We start from the raw sequence: 23118 nt of genomic DNA, 5'->3' as shown, positions 1-23118 counted from the left end.
GTCATTTCTGCGTCATTACCTCGTGTTGACCACGTGTGCGGCACGCGGTTTAACACGTGCTCAAACTTTTGAGCAGCTCAAAAGTTTTGAACGCGGCCAACCACGTGAAAATTTCCGACCGCGAGTAAAGCACTGCTCTATCTCGTCTATATGGCGGTCTCAAAACGTCCAACAGCGCACAACAGCATCTGCTTCACGGCCAGAAAATTCTGGCCGTGGTTCAGCCTCAGTACGCTCGTGAAAGGCTGTGTGCCCGCGCTCTGAAGACTTGAGCAGCGTCAAATAATTTCGCGCTGCCACCCGCGCGCGAATTTCCGACTGCGTGTTAAGCACCGCTGTATCTCGTCTGAATGGCGATCTTAATGCGTCCAATGGCGTCCGCCTCAAAGGCAGAAATTTCTGGCCGTGATTCAGCCGCAAATGTCTGTGTGACCGGCCCCTAAGATTGAAAGATTGAATGTACTCTGCTTTGGAGCAATCAATAATAATAATACTGAGGCAAAATTTGGCTAATTTTGCTGCTTTTTATGCATGATTACTTTCTTTATTTTTGTTTTGTTTTCCATATTTAACTCAATTATTCCAAAGCACTTTCTGTGTTTGTAAAAAGGTGTAACCTATTAAAGCTGCACATGCATTGTTGAAGCAGAGCAGCAGAATTTGTGTCCTTTTATAGCAGCCCCCAGAAAGATCGCAGCTCATAGGTGGAAACAGCGCAACATAGCACAAAGTATGTGCTAGCAGCAAGATAGACACTTTGTTTTAGTCATCAAAACCAACAAAAAAAAATGTTCTTGATCGCGCTGGATTTTTTGCATTTAAAAAACAGGAACAAATTAAAATTGGTTTTGAAAGTGCTTGAATTTGACCATGCAAAATATGTCCGAACCCTGCATATTGACTTAAATGTTTTTAAGTCCCCTTCAGCAGCCCTTTTAATCTTGTTTTATGTCTGTTCTCTCCAGGTTCATCAATGCCAGGAGGAGAATAGTACAACCAATGATTGACCAGTCCAACCGCGCAGGCATGTTTTTATCACTCGCCCGGGCAGTGTTTTGAATGTTTAGGCTCCAGATCTCCTACCTTCCCCCTCTGCCAGCTTTTTCACATTTGTACCCGTGTCAAGGAGTGGTTATCCCTCCCTTTTACACAGCTTAGTTTGGTCTGCTGTAAACTTTATTACCTGTAATAGGGGTGAGAGGTTAGGGCGGCATTCAGGGCCGCAGTAAAGTTCAAAAGCATCGAGAGGGGCCGAGATTTTGCTTCTGCTCCAGTTGACCCACTGTTGGCCTCAGTGGGAGCTAAGTGGATTTCTATAAGGGCCCAGCCTTCTTGTGTTGCACTTATTCGCGAGGCACCCTAGTCCGGTTTATGAGGTGTGGGCCTTGACTTCTCCTGCCTGCTGTTTACATTGAAAGTGCAACCACATCCAAGTCAAGCAGTATTGCAAAACATCATCTCGGGAAATATAGAAAAATAAGAGAGCAATAAAATACAGTATCAGCTATTGAAACTTGTTAAAACCGGTGTCCAGAACCTATGCGCGAGCCATTTATAGCTCTTTTGATGAGTACATATGGCTTGTTGATAAAAAAAAAAAATTGCAATTATCTATCATACTAGATCATGGAGAGCAGGTTGTTGCACATGCGAAGCCGGGACAATCTTAATGCAAAAAGGATTTAGTCCTGGGCGGTACGGCGGATGGATGGTCAGCGCAAAGCCCCATAGCGTGGAGGTTCAGGGTTCCACTACAGCTATGGCGGCCATACCGTCCAGAGTTTGCACGTTCTCCCTTTGCATTCTTGGTTTCCTTCAGGTACTCCGGTTTCACATTCGAAAAATATGCATGGCAGGTTACTTGGCTGGTGTGCCCTGAAACTGTCTGGCAACCAGTTTAGGGTGTTTACTGCCCACTCCTGTAATATGGCCTACGACCCTAGTGAGGATAAGCCGCACTGAAAAAAGATGGATGAATAGAGGAATTTGGTCGGGGATGTACACGACCCAATTTTCAAGTATTTCTTTAGTGTTTTTGTCGTATTACATTATTTTTATTGTAGTATAGCTGTAGTATTTTTGAAGTAGTATTTTTGTAGTATTGCCATCGTAGTATTTTTGTTCTATTTTAATCGTAGATTTTTTTGTAATTATTTAGTATTTATGTAGGAATACTGTAGTTGTATATCTTTGTATTTCTGTCTTAATAATTTTGGAGGAGTGTTTTTGTATCATAGTGTTTACTGTAATGGTATTTCCATAGAATAATTTGTGTAGTATGTCTGTAGACATTTTGTACTATTTCCGCAATACAATGTTTTAGTATTTCTTTAGTATTTTTGTAATATTAATGTAGTTGTATTTTCGTAGTGTTTCTTATATAATGTTTCAGTAATAGTAATGTTGTGTTATAAAATTGTTGTGGTAGTATTTTGTAGTATTTCTACAGTATTTTATTTATTTTGAGAATGTCAGCAAATCAATACAATAGTTGTCTGTTTGTATGCACTAATTTTGATATTTATTGTGCAGTAATTTTGAAGTAGTTTTATGGTAAAAACACATTTTTATTTGTGTGTACACACACATGCACATATATATAATATATATATATATATATATATATATATATATATATATATATATATATATATATATATATATATATATATATATATATATATATATATATATATATATATATATATAGTGGAACCTCGGTTCTCGACCATATTCAGTTCCAGAACCCTGTTCGAAAACCGATTTGGTCGATCACCGAAAATTGTTTTTCCCATTAAAAGTAATATAAAATCATTTTAATCTGTTCCAACACCCTGAATGTTTACCATGAATGTAAACATGAAGCTAACCCAGGTTAATCGTACGTTTGCGTTAGCGTAATCTTCCATACGAAAGATTAAGCTAACATGAACATGTAAAAATAAAAAAAATCAGGTCGTTAACACGTCATTTAGCACCCGGGTCTCCACAACAAGTGGCTAGCGCTTCATTGGAAAGGGAGCTCCGTTCCAACACCCTGAATGTTTTACATAAATAAAGCTAACCCAGGCTAATTGTACGTTCGCCTTATCGTAATCTTCCATACGAAAGATTACGCTAACATGAACTTGTAAAAATAAAAAAAGGATTATGAATATGATTTCTTACCTTTGTGGTACAGTGGGGAGAGAAAAATCACCACAAGTTTTTCAACCTCTTCCAAAACTTGCGGCAGTTGCTTGCTTATAGCGCTAACTACCTTAGCCGCATCACTCGATTTCACAGCCCCCTTATCCTTTACTATCGTACTGATAGTAGATTTAGCCATGCTGTATTCACTAGCAAGATCGGAAATTCGTACACCTCTTTCATATTTAGCTATTATGTCTTTCTTAAAGGCAATAGTTGGACAAACAACTTGTTTTTTTTTTTCACCTGTCCTGCTTGCACCGAGGCATAATTAGGGGCTAAAACACCCATACGCCGCTCAGCATCGCACCCTAGCGTACCGCCGTTCGAACTCCGATTTTTTGACCCGACAGCGAAGCAAGAATTTTTTGAAATTTTTGGTCGAACACCGATTTGTATATATATATATATATATAATAATAATAATAATAATAATAATAATAATTTCCTTGTATTGTCATTCTGTGTAACAATGTACACAGAACGAAATGTCGATTGCATCTGACCCGATGCAGCCGCAGCCAAGAGAGGGCGCCGCCGACCACTTTTTAAGTCTTAGGAATGACTCGGCCGGGGCGCGAACCCGAACCTCCCAGTCTCAAAGCGGGCGCCTTACCATCTAGGCTACTGAGCTGGTATATATATATATATATATATATATATATATATATATATATATATATATATATATATATATATATATATATATATATATATATATATATATATATATATATATATATATATATATATATATATATATATATATATATATATATATATATATGTATATATATATATATATATATATATATATATATATATCATCTCATCTCATTACCTGCACCGCTTATCCTCAGTAGGGTTGCGGGGGTGCTGGAGCCCATCCCAGCAATCATCGGGCAGTGGGCAGGGAACACCCTGAACTGGTTGCCAGCCAATCGCAGGGCTGTATATATATATATATATATATATATATATATATATATATATATATATATATATATGACAGATATGTATATATCCATTCATTCATTACTTCAGAAACGTCATTTATCTTCACTAAAATCGCAGGGTGCAGGAACCCATCCCAGCCATCTTTGGACAGTGGGCAGGGCACACCCATAACTGGTTACCAGCCAGTTGCAGGGCACACAGAGACGCGCATTCACACTTAGGGACAACTAAGACTGGCCAATTAACCTGGCATGCATGTTTTTTGGAATGTGGGAGGTAACTTGATTGTCCAGAAAAACCCACGCAGTCACGGGCAATAACATGCAAAATCCACACGGGAAGCTGGAATTGAATCCTGGATCCTCACATTGTGGGGCTGCACGCTAAGCACACAACTAGTGCCGGCTGAGATTTGACCATCTAGCGCAGGGCTGGACAAACTACGGCCTGTCAGGCTTTTTTCATTCGTCCCGCCAGACGAAAATTCTCAAAAAGTGCACTGTGCTAGATTTTAAAACCTCATTGAAGCACACCAGGAACATGGCTACGTAAAAATGAGTTCTAGAGAACAAGTGCTGCTGCTCTTGCCTGTGCGTGTGGTGCTCGACAGATGACCCTCTTAAGGACACTGAGCCTTAATTATAAGCGTTAATTGACCACTCTTCTCCTCCCCCATCATTCCCCTCTGCATTTCATCCTCCTCTCTATTTTCCCTCTCTGTATACCCACACAGTAGGTCAAGGAACTCCCTATAATCCAGATGGCCAACCGATGGGGGGCTTCGTCATGGATGGCCAGCAGCACATGGGGATAAGGCCACCTGGTGAGGCTTTTGTTTCTATCTAGAGCCTTTCTGTCCCTGTTCACCTGTCGTCAGATATGGAAACTTGCTACAAACATATTTTTGCATCATATTTTGACATACTGACATGTTTTTGACCTGTGTTGTTGCAGGACCAATGGGTAGCATTGGTATGAATATGGGCATGGAAGGTCAGTGGCACTACATGTAGCCCCGTCCCCACCCCATCACAACAGCAAGGTGAATGTAAGTCTTCTTGTCGTTTTCAGCGTTTGTGTGGGTGTTTGAATTCCTTGAAAATGCTTGATTTTTACTGTCGTGTTTTCAAGGTTGTAGAAGTGCTTGAATTTAGGGCAACGTTTTTGAAAATGCTTGAATTTTTGTTGCCATGTTTCCCTGCAGTTTGACTCAATAGACCACATTAAATGTAGAAAAAAATAATCAAGTCTGCTTCAAAATTTCACGACACACGCTGATGGCTTCCCTTTGCCATTTCATTTCTTAATCCCTCGTGACTAACAGCAGCTGGCATTAGTTTGTATGGCTTTGTAATGTGAAGCGCCATCACCCCCTATGCATCCCATCAAAGGGGATAGGTGTAGAGCCCAAAAAGCCGGGTCCTGAAGATGTTACAAAATTTACTTTGAAAGTGCTTCAAAGTGCTTGAATTTGGCCAAGGAATTGGTATATGAACCTGCTGTAATCTTGTAAAATACAGGGTTTTTACAGGTACTTAAAAGTGCTGGAATTTTGTATGAAGTGCTTTTAAATTATTGAAAATGTTGCCATATTTCCTGGCAGTTTGACACATAGATCACACATTAAATGAAGAAAAATGAATCAAGAATGAATAGCTATAGCTATAAAACCCAGCTTCCTGATCACTAAAAACACATTCTAATGGTGATTGTACATAAACAATGTGGGTACTCTCTTTGAGTTGTCGTAATACAGGTGTTTGCATGATGCAGGGGTGCCGAAATTGGAAGGTTTGTGGGAGGAGTGATGGTTGCACTGTGATTAGATGGCTGGGTAAAATGTAACATATTGAAAAATGTTTCAACTCTCAACAAGATGTGATGAGTTCGGGTGGGGATATCTAAGGCAACAGCAAAGTGGGTCAAAGGTGACATGAAAGTCACCTCTTTTGCCTTTAAAGAGCATTGGTTTGGGGGACGAACAGTGGCAAGTTCTGTTCTGCTTGGTTTGTTCGACTCCACGCATGCTGACAGTTGTATTGCTTCTCAAAAGGATGGGGGCTCCAACTGAAACGTCACAAAGCAACATTAATTGCCTCCTATGTGGTGATGACGACGAGCGAGAAGCAGGACAAGCTAATGAAAAATGTTGGGAATACATAAAAAACTTCTGCCCAACATCCTCCCTCCCCTTCATCATACTCTATTAATTGAATTGCTCACAAAAGACTTTCATCGTTTAATTGACCTAGAAAAGACGCCACCAATACAAGCTGATGAAGCTGTAGAAATCCTGCGGCCACCTCTTTTTTCCTCCCATTGGTCCATTCCATCTTTCCCTCACCCTCCTCTTCCCCGTCATTGACTCTGCCTCCTTCTTCTCTCCGTGTTTCTTGCTCATCACGACTGGGCCGGGATTCCTCTGGTGGCCCAATTACGGGATTGAGCTGGCAAATTGAGGCTGTTTAAAGCGATGTCTGCTGGGAAGGGGAGCAGCTGCTACCAATGGTCAAAAGAAAAAAACGAAAGAAGACGCTTAAAGAAGTCTGACGTATACGCCCTCTCCGTAACTGCATCTTGTCACCATGAGCCTCTTTGTTTTTTTTTTGTGTTTTTTTTCTCAATAGCTGCATACTTCTCATAGGGGTTAACGCCGACCAATTTGGTAGTCTGAATAAGTCAAATCCATTGGTTACACCTGCATTGACGGCATATTTAATTTGGATCGAGTCAATTAGGCCCTGTTAAGCTCCATAGGCTGCTGGCTACCTCCTCCGGATTTTGCACCACCGCACCCCTTCCCCATGTCAGCAGTAATCCTATTACCAGACTCGTATACAACCCCGCACACATGCAAACATTTTGTATAATAATTTCGATTTTGTGGCGCTGTACAAACACGGAACACAGTGTTTCCCATAGAATTTGGTGAGACCGTGATGGTTGGACAGTCTAAGCGAATATTAGTTAACCTGTTGCCGGGTGTTGCACCGCCTCCTCACCATTAACTTGTCCTTCCCCATGGATGAACTTTAAGTGTTAACAAAAAAAGGTCCCTTTCCATCACCCATAACAACCTCCACAATATCGTCCGCATTAACGATTGTCCCCTGTGGGCTCCAACACAGGAAGCCTTAAAGCTCTCTCCTATTGATTCGCTTATTAGTGGAAAACCTTACTAGCAATTTGTGCTCCTCAAAGCTCTTTATTAATAAGAGACACGCATTGACTTAATCAGCGCCCTTGTTAAGCGACCGGGTCTGTGTTAAGAACATGAATGTTTTTTATTTTGTTCCCACATTAACATGATCTACTTTGCCACTGCGGGTGATCCTTTTCTGCATGAAAAACAGAGTTGCCCAATTACTCAATTACAATGTTACATCCCGTCTTGATTTTTTGATCCCAAAAAATAACGTTAAACACAAGGTGGTACGGTAGTACAGGCATGTCCAAAGTCCGGCCAAGGGGCCAGTTACAGCCCGTGATAAAAATTTTACTGGCCAAATTGCCAAATCCTAACCTCTAGACCAGCGGTCAGGTAGATATAGTTTGCGGGGCATACATGGCTCTTTTCATGAGTACATACGGCTCGGAGATAAAATGATACTCTTGCAAACCTCATCTGCAGTGTTCCAAATCTATTTAAAAGCAGAGTTGAGTTCACTGCATGCATGGCCAAAAGCAAGTTAGTCCAGTATATAAAGAACTCCCCACTACAGTTTACAATCAAGGTGTCACATCAACAGACCCCGTTTTGGCTGTATGTCACTAAAAAATGTATATGGAACCTCATTAAACAATTTAAGTTCAGTGTTGAGACATTTTATGATGAAAACCCACAGAAAAAAATGTTAAGAGTCAGAAACACCACCCAAACTCACAGAACAATTTGATTTGGTGAGCGTTAGGGGTGGGCGGTGCTGTGCACAAAGTGCACTTTTGTCTGCCCAGCGCTCTCTGCACCAAAGGTAAATATATCATAATCCTAGTTTGCAATACTTTGTGGCATTATTACAAAATAACTCTGCTTGCACCATGTTTTGAAACCTTTTTTAATCAAAAAAGTGAAGGTCAAAATGAGCATCAATGATCTGAGTTACAGTGGGAGGGAGACAAGTTTATAGTGGTATATTTTTTGTTATGAGACACAGGCTTGGGCATTATTCTTATTTCATTATTTTCATCAAATCATCTAATGTCACACAGTAAAATAAAATGTGGCAACTTTGGCAGTTTTGCTCAAATTTGTCCTAGAATACATGGAATGGCTCTCCCTAAAAAATAAGCCAAAACATCTTGCTATCATGGCTCTTTGGGTCAAAAAGGTTTCCGACCCTTGCTCTAGACCACTAGTAATATAGATGGCATATGACATTCATAGGTTTTATGCCATTTTCACACTATTTCTATCCAAGATTGAGCTTGGATCCTAAGCTCAAGCATCACTTCAAGTGTTATGTTTTGTAATGTGGTCGGCGGATTAGTGTGAAGGATAAAAATACTGTAATGCATTCTGGGGTTAGGAGCACATGCGCTGTCTCACATGAGAATTTGGAAGCCTTTGTCAACAATAGTTTCCTGGAAATTCAAGGTAAAATCTTGTTAACACTTATTTCAGTTTCACGCGCAAAGGCGCACTAACTCGCAAGAAGTCCTCAGTAGTGGTTATTTTTGTATGGAAAGGAACATAATTTAATAGTAAAAAGTGAAAAAAGTAGTGGAGTTTGCTAAAATTAAGAAAATATCTAAACATACAGCTCATCCCATACAAAATATACAGTGCTCCCTCTACATACGAGCTACTATAGATACAAGAAATTAGAGATTAGAGATGTCAAGGATCCATACTGGGTGGCGATGAATTACAAAAAAACCCACAATGGATTAATAACTGAGGTATTTTATTACGACAGGGTTGGGTACACAAGAAGTCAGGTCGCGAGGGAGCAATTGTAGTTGCAGAGAAGGGGGTGGTGATCTAGTAAACTCAATCAGCAAACGTTCGCTAGGTGGTACTTGTTATCCAAAAGACGAGGCAAGAGTTTGGTACACTAGAATAACATATCAGCTGAAACAAGAGTGCTTGGGACGTAACAAAGAAGGCAACAAACTAGCAAGGAGCTAAGGGGAAAGATTGTTTAAAGAGACCATGGAAGAGTAGTGAAAGGAAGTAAATAATGACAGTTGAACACAGTTGTGAGGATTAAGATTTTACCCGGAAGTGACATGAGATTTCTTTTGAACAAAAATCTTGCCCAAAATTCGGGTGAAAATCCAAGTCACGAGAATTTCCAAACGCTACCACCAAATACAGTTTACCGCCAGCATGAGTTTGTCTCCTTTGACGTGGGGCTTCAAAGTTATTTTATCATCATGTTATTAAGCTTATTTCTGTACTTCTACTGTATGTTCACTTACTATTTGAATGTTTTTAGTGTTTAGGAAGATGTGTTTGGGTGATGCTTTTGGGAGGCCGGAAAGAAATTAATTGGTTTTCCGTTACGTACGTAACACTTTTGAGTGTCAGTAATGGTATTGGCAGAAAAAAATAACCCTGTTATTGAAAAAAATAATGCTGTTATTTAACAGCGTTATCTATAAACAGTTATACCCAGCACCAAAATTTATTTTTGATTAATATAGAGAATTGGTATAGGTCTCACTATGTGTTAAAAAAGATTTGTGTGATAGCAATTTAGGCTAATTAGGGGGTGGGAGTGGAGCAATTATTATTTAATGTATTCATATCAGTAAAATCCGCTCGTTACGCAAGCACAATCCTTGGAACTAGCTGACTTTGTAAGGAGATGTACCACTGTGAAGGCAAATTCTTCGTTCGCAGCTTAGCTCCAGCTACTGTATGTTGGCAGTCTCTTTAACTTGTCTGAAGCATAACATAAATGATGATGCACCATGCTTGCTTTGATGGATCAATCAGATGGCGCAAAGCAACTGCAAATATGTATCTTTCTAATCAAGTCAAGTGATGTTTATTTTTATAGCCCTTAATCACAAGAAGTCTCAAAGGATGACCGGGCTGCAATAGATGTTGCAAGGGCATCAACAAGTCAAGTCAAGTCAAGTCATTTTTATTTGTATAGCCCTAAATCACGAAGAGTCTCAAAGGGCTTCACAAATTATTACACTATATTACACAGACTATAACAAGCAATACACCATCAACATAAATCATTGGTCATTCATAAGCTATATAATATAAGTGTTTTAACCCTTGATTTGAACAGTTTCACTAAGGTTGCAGATCGAGTTTCAAAGGGCAGAGAATTCCACAGCACTGGGGCCTGAGTGGAGAATGCTCTTGATTCAGCGGATTTCTTCTTGGCTCTTACGATCACTAGTACATCAGCTTTTCCGAGCAGAAACATATGGGGAAATTAGATCTAAATGATCAACTTCTTTAAGCGTTCTGTTGTTTGTGTATTTTCAGGACCATGATGCACACCAGGAAGTCCCCGGAAGGCGCCCAGACTGTTTGAAGGAAAAGGAATCATCTCCGTTCCGACCACAACACCGACCGTCTTCCTTCGTGCGCACTTGTTTATTATCAACCGAGCTTGTCTCAAAAGCTGCGAGATAAACCATTCCAACGCTACCCGAACCTCCCGCAAGTCCGGGAAAACCACACCTGTGCCAGATTTTGCGGACTCCCAGACACTTTTCAGCCTTCCTGTGGCTTCCTCCCCTGAGACTGAAAGACAAGAAGGACGCCAAGTTTTAGAGGCCAACGGAATCTTTGAAAAAGCCCAAAAAGAGACGGCTGCTGGTTAGAGAGAAAAATTTAAGTTGGCCAAGGTTGACAGCAGGAAATGTATGGGAATACAGGTTAAAAAGAGTAAACGGTGCATTTTGGGGGGAAGTAAGCTGGCAGAAGAAAACTGTCGAGTGGTGTTCAACCGCCCTGGACTTTCTCAACACTTGTTGTAAATGTTATTGTATTGTTCTGCATATTATGTTGTTTATAATAGAGTTTGTTTTTTTTCGTAAAAAAAATTGTTTCTACTCTTTCTTCCACTTTTAACATGTACGCAGATCAGGGGTCCCCAACATTTTTTTAAGATGAGAGCTTCTTTTTGTTACCAATTATGGGCACCCAGTTTAATATTGTTGGCGGTAATGATTCGTGTCCAGCCGAATGTTCAATTTTCAGGATTCGGACTCAGTATTTTCACAAAGAAAACAAGAGCAGTTCTGTTGAGGATTTTTATTAAAAAGAAAACAAATAAGAAACTCAATAATAAATATATATCAATATATTTAGTGACGGATTTCAATAATCTCAATTCGAATTTTTGAAATAACTGTTATTGCTATGCTGTTACTATATTGATACCACGTTAATTTTTGAAAGTAGGGTTACATGGCCTTAATCCACCACTAAAAGATCTTTTTTACTAGAAAATCCCAACTGGTGTGCTGTTTCTATAACAGGTCCATGGGCACATCAGCTGTCGTTGGAGGCCCCTAACATAGATCGTGATTTGAGGTACACACTTTTCAGATGCAATTCAAATCTAAACTGCTTTTTCAAAGCACTTAAACAATGTGTTATTTCATTTAATTATTAGCAATTTTTAAACGTCCCTTAAAGATTGTCTAGCAAAAGAGATTATCCTTTTTCTGTTAAAGTAACTTATCAAACACAAGCAAAATGGCCCGGGGCGATAGCAAATTGCAGTAATCTGCCTGGAGTGTTCATTGGTGGGGAGCTGCAATACCCAATTTGGCCACCAAAGGTTAGATACCCTACAAAAGCAGACCACACAAAAACATTTTTTTTATAAATTATGTACATCTTTATTGTGGGTGCCTTGACACAAAACCTAGCTAAAGATACTTGCAGAGAGCTAGAGTACAACTGTGTACATTTTAATAAAATCAGTTCAGGCATTTTGGAGCCTATAAGTCACATATAAACATACATGCACACGCAAATTGCCCAGAAATTCGAAAGTGCGCCTTATAGACCGGAAATAGTTAAATAAAATTAGAAATGCATAATTACAACCAAATGTTTTTACATATGATAACCATTTATTAATGAATCAATTCATTGTAGTTGTGAATCCATTATTTCCTACGATCAATAATTTTATTTTTTTTTTAATTTCTGTAAATTTAAATTTTCCCCTTACCGTAGTTTTGATTTCATGTGCTTTCATGATATATATATATATATATATATATATATATATATATATATATATATATATATATATATATATATACCAGTATATATATATATATATATATATATATATATATATATAATATGCACCCTGTAATCAGGTGAAATGTGTTTCTAGGGTGTCATCAGAAGCCAATAGCCAAGTAACCAGTCACCTAGATCGTTTTGATTGAGACCATGTAGCTTAACAAGATTTTAGTGCTCTACATCAGTGTTTTTCAACCAGACAGCATGCTGGTTGGGCGATGAACACAAAAAAGCAACGACATGCTGTTGAAGACAGTTCTGATACACATTTGCATTCGCTCGTAAACAAAAGTTCCAGCTCCTGCTGTAGAAAATATGCCATGACACTTCCTCCTCCACCTTTCACTGAGTTTTTTACACACTTTGGGTTTAGTTTTTTTAATGTGTCGCCTGACATAATGCTTCCCGTCAGACCCAAGAGAAATAAATTTGCTTTTATAACTGACAGGAACTATGGACCAGTTTTTCTCTGTCCACACAACATGCTCCTTGGAGAAAGCTAAATCTAGCTCTTTGATTTATTTTGCCAATAAGAAGTTTGGTCCCTGAGGTGTGGGCCTTAGTCCAAATGCTCTTAAACGGTAAGACACTGTATGATGAGAAAGAGCCTTACCATGTTCAGCACTGAACTGGTGAGCGATTCCAATTGCAGTGTGGAAACTATGACAAATATACATCCTCCGCAGTGACCTGCCCGCTCTATCATTTGTATTTTGTGGACAACCAGCCTTTTGGGTGACTTCGCTGCTTTGTAAATGTTCAATTCAAAGATTCATTCTTAAAAACACAGATTTGTAACAATCAACTTGTCGTGCTATGGCTGATAGGGTCATGTCTTTCATTTTCATCTGGACAACCTGCTGCCCATTATCTTGCAAAGTCAGTGAAACTGGTGGTTAGAATGCCAGTTTAATAGGGGTTGACAGATAACCAAGAAAATTACAACCCCGTGCTAAAATTCACCATTCAATGGGAGACACCTGAAAGTATAAGTGGCACAATAAAATGTCCCTAAACTGTTGAGCAGAATTATTAAATTGTTTGCAAATTCAAAGTTCTCTAATTTTGTACATGCTAACCTCTTGACATTTAAACCGGTAGATGTTATTGCGCCTTCTATTTTTATGTGTGAAATAAAATCCAACAACATGTGCTGATATATAAATGAAAGTGGCAAACTTTTAATATTGGAACATTCTACTTGTGCACAAAGACACTATAAAGAAGATGTAGACTAAAATACTAGTCTCAAAGTCAAGGTGTTTCGTTTTTCTTGTAATTAAAAAAATAATAATAAAGGACATATTTTCTAGAATCGTAGTTGTTGTTTTTAGGGGAGAAAGTGGTAGTCTAACGCATAACAAAATCGTGTTGGTGAGTATGTAGCTATAACATTTAAACATAGCGGAAGGTGGGATTCTCTTTTTTTCATACCCTATGTACTCGTTATGTAGTACAGTGAAATAAAAAATATATTTGATGGCGATGTTTAAGATTGCACTGCAAAAAATAAAAGAAATAGTAAAATTTTGTTAAAATGTTGCTGATTTTAATCTAAATTACTTTAGTTTACTCAAAAAGACAAAGTTAATTGAGATTGTTTTTGTTTCACTGGCAGCTCATTCTTTTCGTTCTGAAAACATAGTTCGACTTTTAAAACAGTTTAAATATGTATAAACATCCTAAAGGACAGCAAATTCATGCTGAGCATGACTGACCGCAATTGAAAGAAAAAACTTAATATTGTTAATTAAAGTCACATTATAATTTCAACTTCAAAAAAACGGTGCCAGGATTTTTTTTTTTAAACATTTGGATTAAAATAGAATGTACTATATCTTATTGTGATTTTAACATGTGAAACGCACAACCACATTTAGAATTGCCATCTGATTGTGTAAGAACATTTACAAGTTAAATTCCACGGTGTAAAATAATAGTAATTGTATGAAAATACGTATTAAGACATATGCTATATCTCAACATGCTTTAACAAAAAAAAATGTGCCTTGCCTCAAAAAAGGTTGAGAAACACTGCTCTCTACAATGGTGTGCAACGCCAACACATACGCAGTACAGTGGGACCTCGGTTATCGCGGTTAATGGGGACCAAAACCATATACTGTATATATATATATATACTTTTGTATATATATATATATATATATATATATATATATATATATATATATATATATATATATATATATATATATATATATAGATAGATAGATAGATAGATAGATAGATATAGATATATATATATATATATATATATATATATATATATATATATATATATATATATATATATATATATATATATATACACAATTATTTGGTTTTGGTAAACATTTAAAGCAAAACAAGTCATGTTTCTTATTCCTATTATTTCCATGTACAAAGATTTACAGGGTTCAACCGACTCCTTGGATAATCTCTAAAATGCTTTAATTGATTACGTTTTCTGATAGAATGATCACTTTCTCCATCCAAAGCTTTTTTATCGAATGTTAGAAAAGCAATCAGTACCTAAGGTTTTGTTTAACATTAAAAAACAAATTCTAACACGTCCTGTTGTTATATTTTAACAATTTCATATAATTATCAGTTTAAAAAAAACGATTGTTTCTTAAACTTGACAGTTGGTTTTTAAATGGATTAATTTGTTTTCAAATGTGTTTTTGGTGCAAAAAGACCGTGAAGATTTCAAGAAGGAAAAAGACCGTGTGGGAGCGCTCCCTTTTGGCAGACCGCATTACTACTCCAGTGAGAAGCTGTCAGACTCCGGAAGAGAACTTCTATTAAATTATTCAATTTGAAATCGATTCTAACGTCAGGAAATTGATGTAGTTTTGCCAAAGTCAGTATTATTTTCACTAGTACTATTTTGGATTCATTAGTACATATAAATTTCAATTTAACGAAACGAAATGCAGAAAAAGATGATGTTAATCACATAGATAATTCTACATACATAGATTATACATGCATACTGTACATACATATATATATATATATATATATATATATATATATATATATATATATATATATATATATATATATATATATATATATATTCGTTGCATTTTACACTTGCTTGTTTAACTGCCTTTGATTAGAGCTTATGGCCTATTAAAAACAGTATTAGTTATATTTAGAAAACGTTCATCAAAGTGATATGTTGCAGTGACCGACATTTTGCGTGCTTGACTTTCAAAGTACATTTACGAGTTTGATTTTTTTAGAATAAAAAGAGTCAACGCATTATGTCATTAAGATCTTAAAAAAATGAAAGTGCATTTCCTCCATTATTATATTTTACGGCCACTTTATTAGGCACAACTGAGAGAACAATTAAAAAAAAGTCTTTAGAATATACAGTTATGTATAAAATTACACAACAAAAAAAATGTTAATGTTTTTTTATATACATATAAAAATATGAATTTAAATATCATAATTACACAATAAAACGTCTCAGACCTGTAGAAGAATAATTTTGCTTGAAATGTGTTAATGGCGAAATTAAAACAAACTAAACACTTTGTTTGATTGTTAAGTTAAATTAATTGGTTGATTCAAAATAAAATACATAATGTAGAAAATGTGTTACCTTTTATCATAAATAATCTCTATCTTCCGTTGTAATCCTTACTTTTCTAGTAGAGAAGTGAAAAAGCAATAATTGACCGGAATATTTTGCATTTTCCCATCTAAAAAAAAGTTGTAACTTTTGAAAAAAGATAATGATCTGCACAGCAGTTTAATTCATTTTCCTAGAAACAACATGAATATGTAAATTATGAAATGACGTGTAATTATTAGAATTGTTTATCTCGTCATTGATGACAACGTAGTGAACATTGTTCACAATGAGATTAGGATAACATAAACTAAAATTCTCAAAAGAGGAAAAAAATAAAAATAAAAAATAAAACAATAATTTACAAGGAAGTGCCTGTGGATTAGCCTAGGTTCTAAGTGTATAGAGCACTTGTGCAATGCAAAATAATGCAATGACCTTATGAGCAACTTATCCAAAAGGAACCCATAAATACCCTGAAACCAAATGACAAGCTTGTTGTTTTTCTGCCCAGGTTCACGCATTTGTTTAACAAATAAAAGTACTGTATAAATGTTTATTGATTAATTATTTTTTAATTTACAAATAACTACTGTATCATCAAATTATTATAAGCCAGTCAGACTACAGAACACAATGCACATTAAGTCCATGAAGTAACAAAACTGTAAAAAGTAAACCACATTACAGAGAGGGATTACTGCACATTATATACCTATGATTTGTTTTTATAAACAAGATGAACTTTACCCCGACGTCCCTTGAGTATATAGTGGTTTTCCTGAAAGTTAGATATTTCAAATTGTCGGACATTGTGATTTATGTAAAGTTCCGCAAGCCCACGGGTCTTAAACACCCGGCCTGCGGGATGATTGTTTGTGCCCTTTTTTGTTCATTTTCACATGTTTTAGTAATATGTTTATTTTTTTACTACTTTTCAGAATTTTTACATACGTTTCCATTCTTTGCAGTACTTTTTCATCTTTTTTACTAGCTCTTGTGCTTTTTCCATACTTTTCGGAATTTCATCTTTCATGCTTTTCATTACATTCTTAAAACGTTTACATTTTAGGTTCTTATTGGGCATAATTTTCCAGGCGTTTTGGGGCTCGTTTTGGTTGTTTTTCAGTTGTTTTATTTGGTCATTTTTTCGTGTCTTTTAGGTTTATTTATTTTTTTGTCAGTCTTTCGACGTTGTTTGGCCTTTTTTTTTTTTCCTCAGGTTTGTTTATTTGGTCATTTTTCATTTTTGGTCTTTTTATTGTTGTTTTTGGTTGATTTTTTTAGGCGATTTTTCAGTTTTTTTTCTTTTTTATACATGTATTTTTTTACTACTTTTTAGTACTTCTACATACTTCTTCATGCTTTTCTGTCATGATTACCTAAATGGAGCCACCTGGGGTAATCATCTGACGCGCTGGAATGCGCTCCCTGATTGGTTTATGTTCCCTTTTTAAGCACGCTACGCGGAGACCTCTTGGTCGGAGGATTACTTCTGTACCCCGTATGACTCTCCCGATTACCTGTGCCTTCTTGTTTACCTGATTCTGCCTGCCTGCCTCCGATCCGACCTGCTTCCGTCCCACGCTACGATCTTCTCTCCAGTCCCGGTAAACTCGACCTGCTTCCGTCCCATGCTACGATCTTCTCTCCAGTCCCGGTAAACTCGACCTGCTTCCGTCCCACGCTACGATTGGCTACGTGTCCCGAAGTTGTCTTCACGGCGTTGCTGCTGACGTTCGACGGTCATCGCGTCTCCCGCTAACCCTGTACGCTTCCCCAAATAAAAGACTTGTAACGAACGCTCTGGGGTCTCCTGCTCTGTTCTGGTCCGCCCTGACACTTTTCAGTACTTTTTCATACTAGTTACTCCTGTTTTAGTATTTTTCACACCTTTTAACTAGCTGTTGTAGTTTTTCTGTACTTTTCACAATTTTTGCCAATTATATTGTATACTTTTCAGTTCATTCTTCAACTGTTTACATATTCATGTCCTTTTTAGGGTACTTTTTTGTTCTTTTTTTAGTCACTTTGTGGGTTTTTGGGGTTGTTTTAGTTGTTTTTCACTTTTTTGAATATGTGTTTTAGTGGTTTTTGTCTTTTTTTGGTTGATTTTGATTAATTTTTCATTTTCATAGGGTTTGTTTTCTTGATTATTTTTTCAGTCGTTTTGTGGTTGTTTCTTGGGATGTTTTTTGGTTGTTTTTTCTAGCAGCAAGGACTAGGCAAGTGAAGCCATGTTTAGAACAGTTGATGTTCACTGATCAATACATGTTTAGAAAATTAAAGAGCTGTTAGTCCAGGCAATTCAACTGACGTTGGCCAGCCTCCCCTAGACTCTGTTACCAGCGGCCCAGAGGAAAATTGTAAGGCGGATTGCAGTTGCCTGTGAAATAAAGGAGCGAGCAGCAAAGGGAGAGAAGGCTGCTGGCTGCAAGGTTACCATTTCTAATGTCATCTGTCTCCATGGTGACAGGACCCATCCAGTAAGGACCCTAGGGCACTCCAGCTCTTGCCAAGCCCCTCAGGCCCAAGCGGGTATCGCTTCATTTGTAAGCGTCAGCGCTAATGGCTGCCCTCGCTACACCTGATATGTTTTTAGTCTGGCATGTGCGGGGTTGCCGCTATGGCCCCCCCTCATTCGGGAACATTATTTTGACAGTCGCTAAAATTTGGTGAATGAAGGGTTTTAATTTAGGGTTTGTTAGATTGGGTCTCTCAGATATTAGATACAACATTTGGTTGCCGTGACTTCTTGCTTGGCCACTTTTTATCTAAAAGCACTATTGCAAATATTATCTAATTTGAACCAGTCAAGACAGGAGTCTCCAAACTTTTTAGAAAATGGGCCATATTGGGTAAATGTAAAATGTGTGAGAGCCGACGATTCAGCCTGGCATTCTTTGAAGAGTCTTTATAAATTCACTCTCTGTGAAGGTTTGCAGTGCTTGATGAGCAGCGCCGCGGCCTCGTAGTTCGCCTTAGGAGCATTTACACTTGACCTGTAGGTTCTTGTGAAAAAACGCTGCTGTGTCGTTGAAACTGCTTCCAGTTGCTTCATCTTTTCACCGCGTTTGTTTCCAGTTGACTTTTTGTAGTCAGAATGTTTTGCCTGGCAGCGCCTCTTCATATTTTATTCTTTGAAAACATCCACAGTCTCTTGGCAAATGAGGCAGATGCAGTGGTTTCAAATTTCGTGTATAAAAATATGCAATTTGTCCCCTTGGCCTGGATGAGGCAGCTCTCACTTTCCTTTTTTTTATTTATAGTCGCCATGTCAGAAATGGGGCGGGCTAAAGTTCTCACAGAAGGCCAAGAGCATGTGGGCCATAGGGCAACTGCCATGATCTGGTGAAAGGGTCATTTTTGTTTATTCATCCATTTTTAAAAAAAGATTATTTTGGTATACATGTCATTTATACTGCGGTCAAAATTACAGAAGGGACACATATTATTAAATTTATGACAGGCTGTGGCTAAGTAAAATGGCTGTAATAGTTTCACAAGTGGATTTTCAAAATGGCTGACACTTATTTATATACAAAATGGGTGGAGTTTGCCCACCCCTGATGTGTGTTTGAAGCCACTAAAGTTCACCAGAGGTGATCTCTGCAAGTTCTTCCACTCCGTGTTCGGCATCCGGGTGCACAGTGGCGCCATTGAGCGAAGGCCGACTCCAGGCCTCCCAAAGTAAACAGACAGGGCGCATGTCTGTGGTGGGCATTGGAGAGGGGTGGGGAAGGGTGTGTGTGGGGGAGTGCTGGTGTCTCTGGTGGCTATTTCTAAATTCTAGTGCTGCGCTGACAAAGGGACTCCCACCAACCCCCATTGCCTTCACCAAATCACTCCTATGCAACTGTTACGGTGATACAATAACACATCACAACACTGTTGACTTTAACATCTTTTGTCAACAGTTTTGATGACTTTAAACCAGACATTTTCAATTCAAGGTTCATTCTCAATTTCCTTGATTTATGACGGATACATGACATATAAATAAATGCACACATAAATGTATCAAGTCATACATACATATATAACATTAATCAAATTTATTAATTTGTTTATTCTTTGTGCCATTTTTCTTGTCATTTATTAGTATACGTTTAAGGTTTGTGATGTAGGTATTTACTAAAAAAAAAATATATAGGGGCCAAACTTATCAGCGAGCTCAAGAGGGATGCATTCATTAAAAAGGACATTTCCAAGCAAAATGTATCGGACCTTTATCAATCGATACTACTAAGTAATAACTCGCACAAATAGGTTGCACAGGTATTTTGTTGCTAAACAAACCTAGCCTTTCTACGACATCAACATGTCAAACTATTTAATAGGGAACAACTGGCCCTTGTTAATGTTCCCTTGTTAAAGGAATTAATAGCATCTTTGCGGATAGACTGAGAGCGGCACGCTCATTTATCAGCTGCAGGGACGGGAAGGCCACACAGCGTTCTGGTTGGCGTGCTGTTATTTATGGAGCATGCTCGGTCTATGCACAGAAATGCAGTCAGTCAATGAGCATGGGGGCGAGCACATAGTGAAGGGGGTCTTTGAGTGTTTTCCATGACGCAAGCTGTGTTGGGGAATACACTGTTATAGACGCTTCCCTCGTGACAATAAACAGCAGGGAACACCTATTGACCTCTCTCTTGCAATGGACCGTCAGTCCGAACGCTTATTGGCAGTGTTAGGAATAAAACCGGGATAAATAACGGATTTATTATTTCAGTATTGGGGTAATAAGACTCATTAGTTTTTCTGCTGTTCCAATGCCGTTACTACTACTGATGGTCAAAAGTACTTTGACTAAATTGAAAGAACTACCACCTGTGGCATGTCAAAGTATTATTACCCCCGAGACTTTTTGCACAACACTATTTCCATTAGTTTTCAGTGATCAGTTTTTTTTTTTTAATGTATAGTTTATTCTTGTATTTTGTAGTTTTATTGTTAACACGCTGAAAAGTTTGAAGAGACATTTTGGTGTGTAATGCAGGGATTCCAGCAGAAAGTTGCTTATTATAAATGTAAATTGTCTACATTTTGTTCATTACAATGTACTTCACACTTACCCATTCACACACACCCTTACATACCATTAGCATCATGAGCCATGCAACTACCTGCTCATCGGGGGACATTTGGGATTCTTCAACATTGCAAGGACACTTGTAATACGGAGGAGCCGGGCATCGAACCTGCAAAGGCTTGATCCCAGGATGAGCGCTTTAACTCCTGAGCTACTGCCGGGCAAAGAGAAATAATAAATGTTATTATAATCTAGTACAATAATTGATCTCCCTAAAACATACTGATTTATTTTGTGCAGAATATTATATTATTATTCATTAAATACTGAAAAAAACTATCTTTTTCCGGCTTTTTTTCTTCTTTTTAATTGATTTTTCCTTTTTTTTTCTTTTTTTCTTCTTTTGTTTCGCCCCAAAATATCTTTCTTCTTCTCTGTGGATATCCTCGTGTTTTTTGGTGACCCAGAGCAAGCTTTCATTTCAGCTCACATTTTGTCCTTGGCATCCCGTTCGCCGTTAACGGCATGGGTGAGTTGTGGTGGCGCTGTTAAAAGCGTGCGGCGACCACAGTCAATGTTTATGTGCACCAATCAAAGCCAATGTGTTGACGTTATATGGTATTATGGACAAGGAGGCCGTGTAAAACACGAAGGGATGTGGTGGGAGGCAGTGGAGGAGGGCTTTATGGGCCATTGAGCTTTGGAGAAAAATGAAGTGTCGGACTGCTAGAGCAAACGCACGGAATAGACTGTTTGACGTCAGGGTGCAGACACACCAATGGACAAGGGATTTATTGTAGGATTTATTCAGGGGTGGAGATTTATTTAACACATTTCTGTCATGGAACCTTTCACAGTGTAGTAGTAGTCGATCAAAATCTTGCGTCTGTAATATATGTCAAAATACAATCAACGTTTAGAGGAATTTCATAGATGGACGGATAAAACAAATACATAGTTCGGGTCGTGAGGTAATAAACAATTATTGTTATGGAAAATGTTTTCAGTTGAATGTTCAATTTTCTCTGTGGATCTGTAAATATTTTATTTTATATTTCATATGGTTCCCTTGCAAAATACATTAAATTACTATTTACTAAATTATTTGATATTTTATTGTTATTGCTAATATATCATTAAAAAAAACAAAAAGATATGAGAAGGCATCTGGGAGCCGAGCCAAGAGAGACGGTTTTCTAAATGGGGGGCGCTTACGCTTCACATGACAATGCCATAATCACAGGCACCAGAGCAGGCGTGTCAGCGTCATTATCACTGACTCCTCCCCCCCAAAAATAATCTAAATTTATTGTGCTGTCTATTTTCCTGGTGTCAAACATGTGGTTCGCGGGGCATATCAGACACCACCCAGATAAACACGCAATAAAAATCAAACTGTAGTTTAAAATATGTCCACTTGATGTTTACAAAGCCAGGCACCACTTTCTCTTTCTTTTTCTTTAGATTTTTTCCTTGCCCTCATGCAGGTTTTAGATTAGGGGATGGTCTAATAATAGTCTGTGGTTTGCAATAATCCTTGTTCCGTGCAGCCCTTTTAGACTCCTTGTGATTAAGGACTATATAAATAAACATAAATTGACTCTCTTTTATTTTACTCTTTTATTCTCTCTTCTCCTTCCCTGTCTCTCTCTTTCTTTCCCTTTCTGAAAAGTTTCCTCTTTTTCTCTATTCATCTTACTCTTTCTCTATATTTCACTCTTTCTCACTCTTTTTCTCTCCCCTTTTTTTCTTTTACACTATCTTTTTCACTTTTTCATTCTCTCTCTCTCTCTCTCTCTCTCTCCCTTTCTTTCTTTCTCTCCCTCTCTCAATTTCTCTCTCTCTCTCAATTTTTCTCTCTCCCTCTCTCTCTTTATCATCTTTGTCGGTCTCGTATTTTCTCCCCCTGTCTCTCCATTTCTCTTTCTTGTTTCTCTCTTTTAATATCTCGCTCTATTATGTTTCTTTCTTTCTCTCTCTGGCCATCTTTTCTCTCTTTCTGTTTTTCTCTTTTTTGTTGCTCGTTTTCTCTCTCTCTCTAATTTATCTTTCTTTCTCTATCTTTCTCTTTTCATTCTGTCTTTTTCTCTGTCTTTTGCACTTGTTTTTTTT

At 37.7% G+C, this 23118-nt stretch overlaps 1 protein-coding gene across 3 annotated transcripts in view; it reads left to right on the top strand.

Annotated features, from left to right (window-relative positions):
- meis1b (Meis homeobox 1 b) overlaps positions 1–12334 on the top strand; it is a 184572-nt gene extending 172238 nt beyond the window's left edge. Inside the window, exons 10-13 of one of the 3 annotated variants that reach the window (XM_088352052.1) lie at positions 966–1024; positions 4883–4969; positions 5101–5194; positions 10598–12334. In XM_088352052.1, coding sequence (XP_088208178.1) covers positions 966–1024; positions 4883–4969; positions 5101–5159 — 205 coding nt within the window. In that variant the 3' untranslated portion in view covers positions 5160–5194; positions 10598–12334. Of the gene's footprint in view, positions 1–965; positions 1025–4879; positions 4970–5100; positions 5195–10597 lie in introns of all 3 variants that reach the window. The other 2 variants (XM_088352051.1, XM_088352050.1) reach the window with 2 other exon arrangements.
- The last annotated feature ends 10784 nt before the right edge of the window (positions 12335–23118 follow it).

This window comes from Urocampus carinirostris, chromosome 13 (assembly GCF_059441175.1).
Source record: "Urocampus carinirostris isolate Australia breed hairy pipefish chromosome 13, RoL_Ucar_1.0, whole genome shotgun sequence".
Taxonomy (NCBI): Eukaryota; Metazoa; Chordata; class Actinopteri; order Syngnathiformes; family Syngnathidae; genus Urocampus; species Urocampus carinirostris.
Note: the sequence above shows the minus strand (reverse complement) of the source record. Positions and strands in the feature narration are given on the sequence as shown.